The 17,821-nt window shown below is 47.7% G+C and overlaps 1 protein-coding gene across 1 annotated transcript in view; it reads left to right on the forward strand.

Annotated features, from left to right (window-relative positions):
* DTD1 (D-aminoacyl-tRNA deacylase 1) overlaps positions 1–17,463 on the forward strand; it is a 76,751-nt gene extending 59,288 nt beyond the window's left edge. The window contains exons 5-6 of the mRNA XM_069547819.1: positions 6,659–6,826; positions 16,907–17,463. Coding sequence (XP_069403920.1) covers positions 6,659–6,811 — 153 coding nt within the window. The 3' untranslated portion in view covers positions 6,812–6,826; positions 16,907–17,463. The remainder of the gene's footprint in view (positions 1–6,658; positions 6,827–16,906) is intronic.
* The last annotated feature ends 358 nt before the right edge of the window (positions 17,464–17,821 follow it).

The following is a 17,821-nucleotide window of genomic DNA, read 5'->3' on the forward strand; positions in this document are numbered from 1 at the left end:
GGCGTGTGGTGGTAGCAGCAGACACACGTCTCTGTGTCCCCTCTCACACCCTCCCAGCCTGGACTGGTGTCCCCAGCCGCAGAGCCACGCCTTCCGCTCAGCTTCCCCGGAAAGAGCAGAATCTCAAGGCGGCTGGAATTCTGACTGCATGGACCACGGTGCGAGTCCTGGAGCGGCTGGTGTCTGCAGCAGCCTGGGGGTGCTCCTTCATCTCGTGTTTTATGTCACTGTCCACTGGATTGTTCCACAGGCTGAAGGGATCCGCCTTTAAAGATGTTTCAGCAGCGAGTGGTGGACCGCCCAATGGCTGTCTCCATCTCTGGTGACTCGGGGCTCCCACATGCCCCAGCCCTCCAATCAGCTGGCAGAGGTCTCCACCTCTGTCTTGGGTGATGGTTACCCCAGCAGCATCTTGTCCCACCTCTGATCCCAGCCAGGGGATGTCCTGAGTCCTGACCATGCGTTGCTCTCCCTCTCTCGGCTTCTCCTGGCTCAGCCTTGACTTCCCTTGGCCTCTCGCTCCTCAGCCTCATCCTCTGCAGCCCTTGACCTTCTGGTTCAGTCGCCTCATGCTGGGGGGGCCTGCACCCTCCCTTGTGAATGTCCTGTAGTGAAGATGAATACAGAGGCAGTGCTGCCTGGAGTGGGCACACCTTCCCCTCCCTCCAGGGACTCCCGCCCCACCCTCAGCTCTGCTTGCATCCAGCCTTCCCCGAACTTGAGGGCCTGTACCCCACCAGCCCACCACACACTGGCCGCCCCACATTCCCTGGTGCTGGCTGCCTCTGGGGCTGCCCCTTGCTCATGGCCCCCACTTATCAGTGGACAGGCTGGAGCCACACTTGCCTCCCTCACCCTGGCCCACCTCTCCTACTGCCGCTGATGGGCCTTCAGGCCTCTCCCGAGGTCAGTACCAGTGACCTCGAAGCGCTCCTCCAGGTCCTCGTGCTCTGGAGGCTTCCCCATCCTGCTTCCTCTTAGCCGAGTATCCAGTTCACTCACCTTAGGTTTGGTCCTTCCGATTTTTCAGCCACAGGTAGAAACATCCAGTCACACTGAGGTCCTGCAGTGGCTTTTTGCTGAACCACTAAGGAGCAGGATCTGGGTCGGGGCTGGTTTTGTTTTCATTTGTCAAAAGGAAATGGCCCCAAGGTCCCTGTGTGTCTCCATCTGCGAGGCTGAGTGCAAAGGAGGGTAGCCGCTTGGTCTGCCATGAGCTTCGGGCAGGATGCTCGGGTCGCCAGTGCTGTAAGCTTCTCCACTTCAAAACGGGTTGGTAATAGTTCCTTTCATGCACACCCAGGGCTGAGAATAGGACCAGGCTGGAGTGGGGATCGCCAGTTAATTTGTGTGGTGGACATTCGGCCCAGAAAGCCACGGCTATGTCTGGTTCTCCCCTATGTTCCTGGCACCTTGGACAGGGCGTGACTTGTAGCCAGTGCTCATAAATTTCTGAACTGAAGCTTATAGATTAAGCAAGAAGGCCACATGACTCGCTGGAGAGAATGTAGAGTTTGGTGTCTAGAGGCCTGGGGTGTGGTCCTGTGTCTGCCTCTTGCATCCTGTGGACGACCCCTGAGCAAGCCTCACCCCCTGAAGGTCCATTTCTCCTTTACTTCGACGGGTGTGTGATGAGATGCTTTGCTGTCAGCTGGTCGTGCTCCAGCCGTTCCCACATGTAGCTGAAACAGTGAGGAACTTAGTGATCCCTGCCCCCCTCCAAGAGGACGGCTGATTCCTCTGGCTTGGCCCTGCCCCTGCCCCTCCTCAGAGCTTCTGTGTCCCCCAGACAGCCCCTCCTCATTCTGAGTACTGCCTCCATTCTGTGAAGTCTCATGCACTTGTGTTTATTTGGGAGCAAAATGGTCCTCTGAAGCCCCCTGGAGCTCCCTTAGGTCCTCGTGACTGTGGCTCAGGCCCGTGTGACAGCAGGCTCAGGGCCACTTCTGAGTAGAGGGGAGAGGAGGGACTGGATGGTGACTGTAGCTCAGGCCACCAGTGTGGTTTCTCCAGGGGATGCTGATAAGGACACACCTGTTAGTGGGCTGTTCGGAGCAATTGGGATCAATTGGGCAGAGGTGCAAAGCCAGGAGCCTAACTTTGCCTAGACGCATGCTTGAAAGCAGAATGTGACTGCCCTGGTAGGGCTTAGGGAGCTTGTCCTCTGTGGTGTGGCCGCAGTCTCTGCCCTGCCCTGATGTCTCATGTGTGGTCACTTCACTCATTCTCTTGCCTGGTGCCTCAGATCATGATCACGTTTGCGGGCCCTGTGATGAAGCATTGTGACCTTTGTGTTCAACCAGCTTATTTGTATGTGAGGCACTTAGAGCATGATCATCTTGATTAAAAAGAAAGCTTGCTTTTGTCAGTGGATTTAAGCGTGAGTCAGGAAGGTTTGGGTCTAGATAGTCCAATCCTCTATTCTTTGCTACAGAGATGCAGCGTAAGAGGAATGGGCCGACCTCGGGACGGTTACCTGGCCCCTGGGGGTGTCTTGGAAGGTTTGGGTTTCACTTTGAGACACTAGAGCCTGTATGGTTTGCAAACCGCTTTGCGATATGGACCCTCTCAGATGATTGAAAAAAAAAAAAAAGCAAACAGGGCTTCTCTGATGGCCCAGTGGTTAAGAATCCACCTGCCAATGCAAGGGACGCAGGTTTCATCCCTGGTCTGAGAAGATCCCACATGCCACGGGGCAGCTAAGCCAATGCACTGCAGCTGCTGAGCCCATGAGCTGCAGCTGCTGCAGCGTGCATGCCTGGAGCCTGTGCTCTGCAGCAAGGGAAGCCACTGTACACAGCCAAGAGTCCCCCTCAACTCAACCAGAGAACCCCCACCAGAAACGAAGATCCAGCACAGCCAAAAATAAAATAGAAAATCTTTAAAAATGAAAAAACACAGAAACAAAAAGCAAAAGCCCTCCATCACGCTGTTGTAGGTTGTGTCCCCACAGACCTGTCGTGGTTTGTATTTTCCTTGACGTTTGTGTCCTGATTAACTTGAAAGCCATGGCGTGCTACAGGAGTCTGTACGCAGCACCCTTTTCTTCTTTTTCTTTCTCATTTGTTTCCTCAAAAAAAAAAAAGATCCACTGCTTTCTTGCCTTGAGATGTAAATTCCACATTCTGGCTGCATTGGATTCCAAGTTTTTCCAAGAAAAGGCTTAAATTTATTAGGTTAGTTCACAATGTTCTCACAGAGAACTTTTACTCTGAGGCATAGAGCCATGTGTGGTCGGGGTTGTTTTAAAATAAATAATGGAAGAGTCAGCATCACATCCTTTACAGAAAGTCGGGCTGTGCCTGTTGCTTCAGTAATTGTCACACGTGATGCACAAGCTTGGTCCAGGGCGGCGGGCACAGGACTAGGGTGGAAGGTCAAGCGGATGCTCCCGCATTTTTGCTTGGCGTCGATGGCACCCCTGGGTCAGTGCAGAATTGAATGGGTGATGTGGGGACCTGAGGACCCTTAGGAAGCCTGCTTCTGCTGGGAATTGTTCCCTGTCATCCGGCCAAGATCTGGTTTCTCCACAGTGTTAAAGAGTGGGAGGCAGATAACAGGATCACAAACAAGCCTTTGTATATAATGGACTCTCAGCATCGCAGAGCCTTGGTCTGCTTGTGTCATAGGAGATGGCCACGTTGTTTTATATTTACTGCTAAAGAGGGGAACCAAAACCAAGAGGTCCTCTTTGGGGAATAAAAATCATGCTTTCTCAGAGGCTAGCTTGGAACCTATTCACAGTTATATAGGTATGTATAAGTATCCATCTGCCTGCAGACATGTATATGTAGAACACACACGTGTCAACGTGCATACAGACACTGATGTGAATATAAACTGCTGGCAGGGCTTATCACAGTTCACTGCTGAATGTTGATTTCTGGATGTTTGGATTCCATAACCTAAGGACATGAAAAATAAAAAAGGAAGGGGGTCCCATATGGATTGCCAACATCATGTTTTCTAAGGTCGTTAAACATTTTTTTGGTGGTGGATGGTAATTAGACTTACTGTGATGATCATTTTGCACTATATACAAATACAGAATCACATTGTACACCTGAAACTGATACAATGTTATATGTCAATTATGTTTCAGTAAAAATTATTTTAGTTGTAAGATACAACATAAAATTTAACATCCTGCTCATTTTAAAGTGTATAGTTCAGTATGGTTATATACATTCATATTGTGCATCCAAGATCATTTTACAGGAAAAAGAACTAGACAGATGGGCCCCATTTCCTGTCCTAATCATTTCATAGAGGAAAGAGTGCCAAAAGAGAAACGAGGAAGGAAGGCTGGCATCTTGTGTGTGTATGTGTGTGTGCACACGCCTAGTTAGTCAGTTGTGTTTGACTTTTCTGACCCTCTGGACTGTAGCCCACCAGGCTCCCTCTGTCCATGGAATTTTCCAGGCAAGAATACTGGAATGGGTTGCCTTTTCCTTCTCCAGGGGATCTTCCTGACCCAGGGATCAAACCCATGTCTCCTTCATTGGCAGGCCGATTCTTTACCCATTGAGCCTCTGGGGAAGCCCAGCTGGCATCTTGATGAAGGATGTTCCTCCCACGTCTGTGGTAGAAAAGCACAGAGAAAAAAATAATCATTTATGGAGACATAGTGCAGAAGGACAGAGGGCAAGGAGCTATGTGTAGCCTTTACTCAGGTGTGTAAAATGCTAACCTTCTTGTTTTGGCATTATACCTAAAACTAATATAATGTCTTCCAATTATATCTTAATAATAATAAAAAATACTTGCTTGTGTCTTCTCTGCCTGAAACCATCCTGCTCACAGCATCTGTCCTTGAGCTGTTTGTTACCAGGCCACGGCAGGTCATAGAGCTCGGGCTGGAGGAGCTCAGCGTGGCTTCTAAGCACATAGTTCAGTGGTGGTATTTCTTCACAGTCAGACTTTGCAGACGAAGGAAGCCATGTGTTCATTTATGTCCTTGCATGAATCTTATCAGTCCTGGTCTGAGTGCCAGTAGCAAGCATTTCATGTCTGGCAGTGGTCAGCAGCCCTGTTCTAGAGCTGGTTTTGTTTTTATAGAAGTTAAGCCAACGATTACAGTCGGAGCCTGTATGTATTCATTCTACTGTGATACCACGCTCTACTCTTTCTCCCCAAAGTTAACTAGTGAACTGACTTTGGTTTGTACTCTCCAAGCCCCTCTTATATCTGCTGAAATCCTGCCATTAAGGCTTCTGAAACTGACATTGGTTTGTATTGACTATAAACTGGGTTTAAAGACTTATCTGTGTTGATCTGTGTCCATCTGCTCTAGAGGATCACTCTATATGACTGTGCCACGTTCTAATTATCTATCTTCCTGTTGGTGGACATCTGGGTTGTTTCTAGGTTCTTGCTGATGCATTAATACCACAGTGCACATGCCAGGGAGCCTTTCCTATGCACACGAGAGGGAGTTTATCCCAGAGAGCCAGAGGGAGTTTATCGCAGAGAGCTTTCTGGGAAGAGTCACCAGGTCAATGGGGAAGAGAAGCCTTTGTTCACAAAATTGAATTCCCTGCTTAACCAACCCGGCTATTTACTGCAGTTGTTCAGGCACCTGGAGTGGGAGTAGGGGGAGAGAGAATATTAAGTCAACCAGTACTAAATTTGGTTTTCTGGACCAAATTGAAAGCTGCTGACTGTTGATCTGTCTAAAGGTTTAGCTCAGAGTCTAAGAATAGTAAAGCAAGTATCTGGCAGGTTGCTTACAGTGACTTTTCTTCATGTCTCTGGGCTTGGGGCAGAGACCAGTGGGGAGCAGCCAGCCCTTCAGGTTCCCCCTTTTCCATGTGAACAGCAAAATGTTTGCAGACTTGGCCTGGGAAGCTGTGAACCTGGGTGTTGCCGTCTGTCAGGCTTTGTCACAGATGGCTCTTCTGGTCCAAGAAAATCCTCTGGCCACAGCTTGGTCCATCTCCTCAGATGAGTTTCTCTCAGCACGCCTTTCTGGAGTGCTGGGCGTTGCTCAAGAGTTTCAGCAGATCTGTCTTCCCACTGTCTGGTTGTGGTCTCTGAACAAGCTGGGGAGGCACCCAGAAGGGCAGAAGTGGCCTCGGGTGGCCTCAGGTGGCCTGGGGGACATGTGCAAGGGCCCTGTGGCAGCATCTCTAGGTAGCCGCCATGTAGCCTGCTGCGAACAACAGGGCCTGGACCACGGATGAGTCTCAGGACAAACCGAGAGCCAAGGGGATGTCTACATACTTTGTGTCACAGCTTCTCTTACCTTCATCAAATAGGAGAGTGAGCTTATCTAAAGAGCTTATCACTCTTTAACAACCTGCCTGTGAGAAAAAGCTATAGAGCCATGAAAGAAAAAAATAGCTAAACTGTAAACTACACTAAAAGCCTTTCCTGCTCAGCCTGTCAGAGCAGCCTGTGAGTGGACTCTTCCCACACACCTCGGGACAGGCTGAGCTGTGGGGAGGGTCTGACGGAGATCACACACCTGATGCATCTGGTGTCAGATGGATGGACAGTGGCTATGGGATCTGGTGTGTCAGAGCCAATGCGATACCCCACGTTATCAGATAGAAATCATTGCCCGTGGTTGCTGCGTGTGAGGTCATTGGTGTTTTGGACATACATGTATGAGTTTACATTTGTAAAATAATTCTTTCTTTCTTTTTTTAATAACCAGCTGTCAAAGCTTGAAAAGCAGCAGCAGAGGAAAGAAAAAACCAGAGCCAAAGGGCCTTCTGAGTCAAGCAAAGAGAGAAGCGCCCCCCGCAAGGAAGACCGCAGCGCCAGCAGTGGGGCCGAGGGGGACGTGTCCTCGGAGCGGGAGCCGTAGGTGGGCTGGACGCAGGTAGGGTGGCCTCCTCGGGCTGCGTGGTCTTCTTATGTGGGGGCACTGGTCAAGGATGGAGGATGGGATAGCTTGGGGCAGTTTGCTTTATGGACGTTCGCTTGTGGTCGCCTTAAATCCTGCTGCCCTCCAGGATGGAGAGAAGAGCTGAGATGCACCCACATCAGCTGACCGCTGCGGTTCTTAATGCTACTAGAGTGTTCCAGACTTGAGCTCCCACTTCCACACTTTCCTCTTGGGAGCTTTCTGTGTGGGAGAGTTGCAGCCAGCACCCTGTGCAGCCTCTCACCTGTCGTCCTTCACTGCACCCTCCTGGCACTGCCCGCTCATGTTCCAGGGAGTTCCCTGTAGCTTTGGGTCCAACTCCCTGCCTAAAGGTCATGGGCTCAATGTCCCTGCTGCCTGATGGCCCTTGGCTCAGCTTGATTCCCTGTGAACACGTCACTTGCCAGCATTCACTGGTGCAGGGAGAAGCATGGGAACAGTCTGGCCACGTCAGCCAGCACACTGGCATGGGGGTGTGAAGGGATGCGAGCGAGACTCCAGGGAATGAGGGGTTGAGGGGCAGGACCTTGAGGGGCTGGTGGAAATGGGGCAAAGGGGGCAAGGGCACAAGCTGCCCAGCTAAGAGGAGAGCAGGTGTGTGTGTTGGGGCGGCCTGGACAGGTGGGCAGAGGCTGGAGAGCAGGCACATCGGCTGCTATTGGATGCTTGTGTGAGGCAGGGGCCCAGAACAGTCCAGGCCATGCTGAGTCTGGGGGGCGGGTCTGAGCCACCTGGGTTCTGTCCTGGTGCCCCAAGGGGGCTCTGAGAGCTGTCAGGTGCACAAGGGACACAGGTTCCAGTTTAGAAAGGTGACCCAGCAGCCCTAGGGAGCGGGCTGGAGGTGACAGGCCAGTGGGGAGGCAGCCGCAGAATGCACGGGATCAAGGGCTGGGTGTGCGGTTCGGAGCCTTTGGCCTGTAAACTGTGGTGCAGATCAAGTCCGCCTGTGGGTTCACCCTGCAGATGCCACATAGTGAGAGAACACCTGGGACATGGCTTCTGCCTCTGGAGTGGGGTGCCTGGGGTCTGCCTGTGGGATGTCTGTTAGGATGCCCGCTGCCAGCACGGAGACAGTGAGCCCACAGGTGTGGCCAGGCACTGTGGAGCTGGCTCGCAGACAGGCAGGACGGGGATCTCGGAGGAGGTGGGGCTTGCTAAGCCATGTTGTGAGGGGGCCATGTGGGATGGTCAGTTCTGTAGGTCCTGTTGACTTGGCCCAGGCTCCATGTTTTGTCGGAGTGTCACTATGAGGGGAGCCCAGCCATGTCCACTGATCTGGGCTCACATGTGTCACACACTCATGTGAACATGAAGCCAAAGTTGGAAGGGAGTCCCTTCATGCTCGGCCTCATTTGTCAGCATCACAAACCCCACCTTGTTCTGGATCTTGATGCTCTGACCTAAAGCCACTGGTTTTTATTCATGAACTGAACCAGCTGGTATGAGTTTCGTTGTTGTTCAGTCACTCAGTCGTGTCCAACTCTGCGACCCCTATGGACTGCAGCATGCCAGGCTTCCCTGTCTTTCACTATCTCCTGGAGCTTGCTGAAACTCATGTCCATTGAGTTGGTGATGACATCCAACCATCTCATCCTCTGTCATCCCCTTCTCCTCCTGCCTTCACTGTTTCCCAGCATCAGGGTCTTCTCCAGTGAGTCAGTTCTTCACATCAGGTGGCCAAAGTATTGGAGCTTCAGCTTCGGCATCAGTCCTTCCAGTGAATGTTCAGAGTTGATTTCCTTTAGGATTGATTGGTTTGATCTCTTGCCGTCCAAGGGACTCTCAAGAGTTTTCTCCAGCCCCACAGTTCAAAAGCACCAGTTCTTCAGCGCTAAGTCTGCTTTATGGTACTCTCATATCCGTACATGACCACTGGAAAAACCATAGCTTTGACTGTACAGACCTTTGTTGGCAAAGTAATGTCTCTGCTTTTTAATATGCTGTCTAGGTTTGTCATAGCTTTTCTTCTTTAAAAACCACATATCAAGGAGCAAGTGTTTTTTAATTGCAGTCACCATCTGCAGTGAGTTTGAAGCCCAAGAAAATAAAATCTAGACACTGCTTCCACTTTTTCCCCTTCTATTTGCCACGAAGTGATGGGACCGGATGCTATGATCTTTGTTTTTTGAATACTGCATTTTAAGCCACCTTTTTCACTGTCCTCAGAAGGGAGTCTTCTGAACCTGAAATTTGGTGTATAAGTAATGTTTGGTATTCATGAGCACACAGTAACCTTTTATGTGGCATATATGTGTAAAACTTCCATTCCCACATCTTCCAAGACCTGATGAGGACTTGATCATCATTGATATGGTCAGTTTTGTTGTCAGAAATACCACTACCACCTCTGACTTACAGACCGTCCAGAAATCCTAAATCCGGGGATGATGGCCACATAAAGGCAGTGTGCAGGGCGGCTCTTGAAGTTAGTTTTCTGATTATGCTAATTAAGTGAGTCCAGCCGTGACTCAGAACTTCCATCAGGTTCTTACCTGCATCCTACCAGTTTCCGTGTGACAGTGAGTAAGTTATGTCATTTCTGCTTCCTTGGTTTTTCTTCTGTGAACTAAGTGAGTGGAGTTCAGCAATGGTGGAAAAGGCAGGCAGGCACGAGCCACCACACCCAGCGGACGGGGTGGATGGGGACCCCGTGTGGATAAGACTGCTGTGCAGGGTGCCTCTCGGTCCCCTTGGCAAGATGTGGCCCCCAAGACGTGGCAGAGCCGCTGAGGGGCCGTCTTGCCTGCCCTGGGAAGGTGCAGAGGAGCTGCATTGGGTCCCCTGGGCCGACCGTGGCTCTCAGTGGAGGGGAGGAGAGCCCCAGAGGCTGAGTGGTCAGCTGCGTCCAGGCAGTGAGGTGTCTCACGGCCTCAGCCCTTGACGAGCACTGACAGGCCTCGCAGGTCTCAGCTGTGACTTCCGTCAGGTGTCTGGGTGAGCCTTGAGGGATCTGTGGTGCTAGAGACCAAGGTGTAGCCAGGTTGGCCAGGGTCCCTCAGGACCGCATGTGGGGCCCAGGTGCTGGCACCGTAGGAGACAGACTCACTGAGCTTTGAGAATCCAGCTGCTGCTGCGCATGGGATGGAGGCTCTTGAGGCAGTGTAGACGGGTCCATGAAGATGTTGAAGCCACATTTATATGAATATAACTGCAGCCACTGGGTTTTGGGCCAGGAGCCTGAAGTGAAACCTCCTTTCCTGACCATTTAAGATGGGTGTCCAGCTGCAGTTAACTCACACCGGAGATGGTGGCAGAGACCCTGTGGCTGGTGCAGGTGTGAATTGAGGGGGTCCTCTGAGACACCCACACCAGGCAAAGACCAGGGGGCGCTTCCAGATTTGTAGACCCTACAGGGGTCTCCACAGGTCTATTGGGGGTTTGCTGCCTGTGGACCTGTGCTGCCCTTCTGCTGAAATGTGTCATCCCAGCCGCTCCTTCCAGAGCTACCACCCAGTGTCCAGAAGTCTGTAAGAGCTATAGCTGACAGGTGGTGACAGATGGAAGGTGACCTTGCCATCTACCTTACTCTACAGGAAAACAGTCCCCCCACCTCCCCACAATGAGGGGAGCTGTGGTTTTCATTTGATGTGGGTTTCATTTACTTTTCTTTAAAAACAAGTACCGTTAGGAGCATCACAGGGCTGAAGGGGAGCAGCTCTGAATTTCTGAGGCTTGAGAGAGAAAGAAAAGGCCAGAGAAGATGGAGTGAGAGGCTGCAGGATCTTGGGCAAGTGTTTCTTTGAAAATGAGCCCAAACCCCCTTGGTTCAGAGGACATTCCCAGGGTGTCACCGTCTCTCTGTTATACAGCAGATGTTCCTTCTCTTACCAAATGGACACGAAACTGCTAAAATCAGCTCCTCTTTTGTCCTCTGTCCTGTTTCTCAAGCTCCTCACTGTGCTGGGAGGATCCAAGGTTTCCTGTGAGGCCACAGCTCAGTTACCCTCTTTCTGGCCCATGACTAAAGGCATCAGGGCTGCTGCCCATGAAAAAGAGTGTGGTTTCCACTTGGAACCACAGGCTGCAGTGTTCCCTCATTTGAGCATCGACCCAGCTGCCACTGGGAGGGTGTGAGAGAGGCACTCCCTACCAACACCCGCATCTCTGTCCTGAGGTTTCAGCCCTTGAAACCAGACAAGGGAAGTGTTTTGAATGCTGCCATCCGTGTGCTTTTCCAACTTAACCTTTGTCTGCATAGTGAGACGAGCCCTGGCAGAGCACATTTCTTTCTAAGGGGCTAGAGCAGTTGTGTTTGTGTGTGTGTGTTTGTGTATATGCTCTGTAGAAGGCTATCTCGTCACTTTTTGCTGCTGTTTCCCTGGTGAAGGTGGGATCTCTCATTCCTGAATGTTACTTTGCTTCCCTGTGTCAGTATTCTTGTCGCTTTTTCCATCCCTGTGCTGGTGTTGCACGGTATAAGACACTCTGTGCCTGCGATAGTGTTTTTATTTTATTTTTTTAACTTTAAACAACCTTTTTCCAGTGGTTTCCGTAGAGTTTGCAATCTACATTTTTCACTAATCTGAGCCCATCCTCAAACAGCCTGGCCACCTTATTTGCGCGGGTGCCTCATGGAAACGGCTCCCAGACCCTGGCGATGCTGTGTCACTCATGTCACCTTCCATGTGTTCCACAGCATCGTTACTTATTCAGTTCAGTTCAGTTCAGTTGCTCAGTCGTGTCTGACTCTTTGCGACCCCACGAATCACAGCACGCCAGGCCTCCCTGTCCATCACCAACTCCCAGAGTTCACTCAGACTCACGTCCATCGAGTCAGTTGTTACCTGTTATTATCTTTTAAATACTTTTTTTTTTTAGATGAACCAAGAATAAGAAAAAGAACAGATCTGGGGACTTCTCTGGTAGCCCACTGGGTAGGGCTCTGTGCTCCCACTGCACAGGGCATGGGCTCCATCCCTGGTCAGGGGATACACTTCCTTTCATTATGTGAATCCAGGTTTCTGACCTGTGTCGTGCTCCTTCTGCCTGAGAACTTCCATGAGTGTTTCTTGTGGATCAAACCAAGCTTTCGTTTCCCTTTCACTTTTGAAGGATAGTTTTGTTGGTATAGAATTCTAGATTAGTGGTGGTTTTCTTGCCTGAACATTTTAGATATCTCATTCCACTCTCTCCTTGCTAGCATAGTCTCTCCTGAGAAGTCCTGTGTAACTCACAGCCTTGTTCTGCTGCAAGTAACATGTGCCTCTCCTCCCACTCCACCCACAGCTTCTTTCAAGATTTTCTCTTCGTTTTTTGCAGTTTACTTATGATCTGCCCCAGTGTGGTTCTTGATGGGTATGCTGAGCTTCTTGGGTCTATGATTTGGTGTCTGGGCTGTTCCTGGCCATCATTACTTCTCTGCTCTTTCCACCTTCTCCTCCTGGAATTTGGTTTTGTGTATGTTACCCCTTGTGCAGTTTCCCCAAGGTTCTTGGACAGTTAGTTTTTTTCCCCCTACTCCTTTCTCACTCTCTTGGCAGTTCAGTTTGGAAGTCTGTGTTGACCTTCTTCAAGCCCACTGACTTCTCCTGGGGCTGATGAGCCCACAGGAAGCCCTCTTCCTTTCCTTTTGATCCTTTCTGGAGCTTTTCTGTCTCTCTGCATACATTACCTGTCTTTTCTGAGTGTTGTCTACTCTTCCCAGTAGAGCCCTTAACATATTAATCGTAGTTACTTTTCCTTATCTGACAATTCCAGCATCTTGTTTTAAATATCTAAGCTTCATTCTGATGATTGCTTTGGATTTCCTGAACTTCTGGAATCTGTAAATGCATGTCTTTCAATACATCTGGGAAGTTTTAAGGAGTGTTTCTTCCAGCGTTATTTTCTGCCCTGTTTTCTCTCCTCTTGCTGGGAGGAGGTTATTGGTCCCAAACCACAAGTGTTGTTTTGGCCTTTGTTATACAGGATGCAGATATTATACAGGAGCAGGCATATTATGTCACTTTACTGGCAGGGGGGTTGGATTTACTTCCTTCCCAGGCTTGCACTTTAGTTGCCTTATTTATTAGAAACAAATCGGTAAGACTCTGACCATAATAATGATTCTGCTTATTGCTCAAGTGCAGAGCTAAGCTTACTGATAACCTGGAGTGTGCTAATATAGTCGACACTACTTTCCTGTGGATAATTAAATGCAAATTAATTAAAATTAAAAAAGTTTAATTTCCTTAGTCACAGTAGCCACATTTCAAGTGCTTAGTGGCTACGTGCAGCTGGTGGCTGCCACGCTGCACAGAGTTGATAGACAACAGTCTGTCACTGCACAAAGTTCTTTTGGGTGGCACTAGCTTAGAGGGATCAAATTAAGGTTTTTGAGACCATCATCTGAGCCGCTGTGGGTGTGGTTAAATATGAACAAGTATGCATTAGAAATAGGTGGGGTAGAATTTAAGGCAAAAAATTAAAACTAACTGCTGTCAGAGTTTGTTCCTTCCATGATCAGATGACATCAGTTTTATTTTTTCCCTGCTTGGCTCATTAGTTGACACCAAGCTTTCCTTTCTCAGTTAGAAATGACACCATTGTCCCTATGTTCTCAGTGCCAAGCCAGGACCCACAGAACTCATGCACAGGAAGAATGTCTGCTCTGAGAGCGTGCCACAGGCCTTACTGGAGTCCCTAACATGCTAGACAGGCTGCATGAATCCTTCATTGATAACACTGACCTCCCAGTAGCTTATGTTTTTCATGGAACAGTCTGCTTTTTCTGTGTCAGTGAGCTCATGTTAGTTTCCAGCCATGACCAGAACTAAATAAAAATAAATGAAACTAGGTTCTTTTGACAGTGGTTTGGAGAGCAGGTCTGTGGTGTGTATGTTCTGACTCTGGCATGCATATCTTCTGGTTGCTCAAAAGGCTTAAAACCAGAAACAGATCAGCTGGAAGTCAGCATCTTTGAGAGACTCAGGGTTTGTACAGGCTGTTGAAGGAGCCCTTGCTCCTGACCCTGGAGTCTCTCCCACCCCCCAGCGTTTGAAGGCAGTGAAGAAGAACCACCCCAGCAGCTTCTTTCATAAGGTCTTGAAATAGTGGTGCCAAGTTATTAGACACTTCTTAATGCTTTTATGTTTTCTCTAAGCAGAAAATTCTATGGCTTCTAAGTTTACAAAGTTGGAGACATACTGTAGGTATAATGTGACCTGTGTTTACCATCAAGCAGAATATCATGAGCACTTTCTGGATCATTTATTCTTGTGTAGGAAACCATATCATTTTCATCTGCACATTGGATGCTTGAAGCATAAATTTATTATCACAGTTCATTAAAATGTAAAATATTTAATGGTAGTAAAATAATAATGTATTCAAACAGGATCCCAAAGCTCATTTTAGGTTCAAAAACAAAGGTTTTAATCTATGCCAAGAAGGTGGAGTTCCCCAAAGATGGGACATGGAAACTAGTTTCAGGATTTTAGTTACTAGTATTGCAGGTGAGAAAAGAGGTACTGGAAGGCCCAGGCTTTTAAGTTTGGGTTAATATCTTGATTGAAATATAGGAGCAAGTGGGTTACTTTTCTTGACTATAAAATAGAAGTATTATGGTCTCTGGAAATTAAGTTATGTATTACCTTTGTGGTTTTTCAGATATTGGTTACGATGTAGTGCAGAACTGTGGCAGGTGGGTTTCAGAGCACGAGGGTAGACCTGGAGGAAATTTTGATTCCTCTTGTGTGTCCAGATAGACCTAAAGAACTTAGACAAGCTGTAGTTCAAACAAGCCTTCCCCATGTGGGCCTGTGAACTTCAGTGTCAAGCTGGGCTCTGGAATGGAAGGCTGATAATTCCATTGAGACGTCTGCTCATAATTTGACCCTTTCCTAAGAGTGTGACCTGTGTTGAGTACATCTGCTGGAAGCATGTTCACAGATGTGGCATCTCCATGTGTAAACTACTGTACTTTTGCTTTTACTGAAGTTCATCCAATTAATTTAGATCTGAGGGGATAGAAACTGCTCTGTTAAGTCTGGGATTTAGTTAAACTTGGATGACAAATCAAGAAGCAACAGTCAGAACTGGACATGGAACAACAGACTGGTTCCAAATCGGGAAAGGAGTACGTCAAGGCTGTATATTGTCACCTTGCTTATTTAACTTCTATGCAGAATACATCATGAGAAATGCCAGGCTGGATGAAGCACACGCTGGAATCAAGATTGCCAGGAGAAATATCAATAACCTCAGATACACAGATGACACCACCCTTATGGCAGAAAGTGAAGAACTAAAGAACCTCTTGATGAAAGTAAAAGAGGAGAGTGAAAAAGTTGGCTTAAAACTCAACATTCAGAAAACTAAGATTATGGCATCCAGTCCCATCAGTTCATGGCAAATAGATGGGAAAACAATGGAAACAGTGAGAGACTTTGTTTTTTGGGGCTCCAGAATCACTGCAGATGGTGACTGCAGCCATGAAATTAAAAGACACTTGCTCCTTGGAAGAAAAGCTATGACCAACCTAAGCAGTATATTAAAAAGCAGAGACATTACTTTGCCAACAAAGGTCCATCTAGTCAAAGCTATGGTTTTTCCAGGAGTCATGTATAGATGTGAGAGTTGGACTATGAAGAAAGCTTTATAAAGTCTTTGATGCTTTATAAAGAGCACCGAAGAATTGATGCTTTTGAACTGTGGCGCTGGAGAAGACTCTTAAGAGTCCCTTGGACTGCAAGGAGATCCAGCCAGTCAATCCTAAAGGAAATCAGTCCTGAATATTCATTGGAAGGATTGATGCTGAAGCTGAAACTCCAGTACTTTGGCCACCTGATGCAAAGAACTGACTCATTTGAAAGACCGTGATGCTGGGAAAGATTGAAGGCAGGAGGAGAGGGAACAACAGAGGCTGAAATGGCTGGATGGCATCATCGACTCAATGGACATGAGTTTGAGCAAGCTCCAGGAGTTGGTGAGGGACAGGGAGGCCTAGAGTGCTACAGTCCATGGGGTCACAAAGAGTTAGGCATGACTGAGCGACTGAACTGAACTAAACTGGATGACAAATGCTTGCCATATCAATCTTGGCATGACCATCTGGCTTTTGTTGTAGGCTCAGAATTGCAAAAGGAAATTCTAAGAATTGCCAAGGAAGACACCTGGGCATTCTATACTAAAGAACCTACCCTCCTTTGAGCAATATAAAAAATATCCCAAGAACAAGCATTTAGTTTGTACCCTGTTCCTATGCTTTCTTTAGGCTCCCAATCCCTCTGCCTCCCTCATTGTTAAAAGTATTTGGAAATGAGCCTTGTATTTTTTTCAAGAGATTTGTCCATTTTATCCATGTCTAATTTGTGGGCATAAAGTCGCAATACATCCTTTTTATTCTTTTAATGTCTGTAAATGTTCTGCTGTTGCCTCTTTGATTCCTGATACTCATAACTTGTTTCTTCTCTTTTTTTCTTGATAAGTCTAGCAAGAAGTATATTAGTTTTGTTCATCTTTTTAAAAAATTTTCTCTTTTGCTTTTCTGTTTGAAATTTCATTACTTCCTGCTCTTGTTATTCCCCTTCTCCTGCTTGTTTTGGGTTTACTTTGCTTTTATTCTTTTAATTCCTTAAGATGGAAACTCCAATTATTGACTTGAAAGCTTTCTTATTTTCTAATGTAATAAGCATTTGATCCTATGAATTTTCCTCTAATCACTGCTGTAGATGAATATCACAAATTTTTATTGTTGTATTTTCACTCACTTTCAAATGTTTTCTGATTTGCCATGTGACTTCCCTTGGATACAAAGACCATTCAGAAGTATGTTGTTTAATTCCCAGATACTTGGTTGGTGTCTTTTTGAGCTCTAAGGATGAAGTTCTGATAAATTGGCATCTCTTTGGTGAGAGGTATTAGGATTGATACGTGACAACACGGCCCATTTCTCACAGTAAGGTGAAAAAAACCACTATCGTTCTCTTGTTGTTGTATAAACTTGAAAGGATATCTCCAGCTGTTTTTGTTATGCTTGGTCATGTATTTTAATATGATTTGAAAGCAAATTTTGGGACCTTTCTGAGTAATATGTCTTATCTTTGTTCTTTTTAGTGCATTATCATTGGGCAGAACTGGATCCTGAAAAATTCATGAAAGATGCTAGGCACCTATACTACTTTAAAGACTTGGACCTGAATCCTGAAAAGGAAGATGGAAATAAGAAACTGGGAACCTACAAAAACACACACAAAAAACCCACCAAAGGAGCGTTACCATTTTTTGTTGCTGCTGTGGCTTAATAGAGGAGATGGGTGCTGCCAGGGTGGGGAAGATGCCCCATGCACAGGGCAGCAAGGAACACACCCAAGGGTCCCCTCAGGAAGGCCACGTTGGTTCCTCTGATTCTCGGCTTGCTTTTGGAACAGGCTGGCCCAACATCACTTGTCATCGAGTCCCCCTTTCACCCTGTGGTGTATTTCTGAGTGTCCACGATGGGTCCCAAATGCGGCCACACCGTCCATGTTTTTCCCAACACTGGCTAGGCCAGGGCTCATGTTAGGATGTAAAGAGAACAGTCGTCCATGATAATACATTATGTGAGACCTTTGCATCTTATAACTTTTCTCTTTTTTTCTAAAAAGAAATAAACTCCAAAGCTCAACAAACCACTTTATTCTTAGCCAAATTCTGCTATGTTTCTTCTTAAGGATTGTGTTTATAGAAATATGACGTTTCTGACCCTTCTGCATATACATACATGTCTTTTCAGATAACCCTTTTGTAGGGGGCCTTCCCTCAGGGTCCACACAGGCTTCTGCTTCTATGGTGAGAGCCTGTCTGTAGTGATTTATAGTTGGTGCCATTTCCCTTGGACACTAAGTAGCAGGAAAGGGTAATGTGCCTGTGAAGGAAATCCTCTTCAGAAAGACCAGGTGACTGACACCATGTGCATGCCGCTCTGTATCTGGTTTATCCACCTCTGGGATGTAGCAGGGGGAAGCCCCACCACGCCAGACCACACAGATG

Source organism: Ovis canadensis, chromosome 13 (assembly GCF_042477335.2).
Source record: "Ovis canadensis isolate MfBH-ARS-UI-01 breed Bighorn chromosome 13, ARS-UI_OviCan_v2, whole genome shotgun sequence".
Classification (NCBI taxonomy): Eukaryota; Metazoa; Chordata; class Mammalia; order Artiodactyla; family Bovidae; genus Ovis; species Ovis canadensis.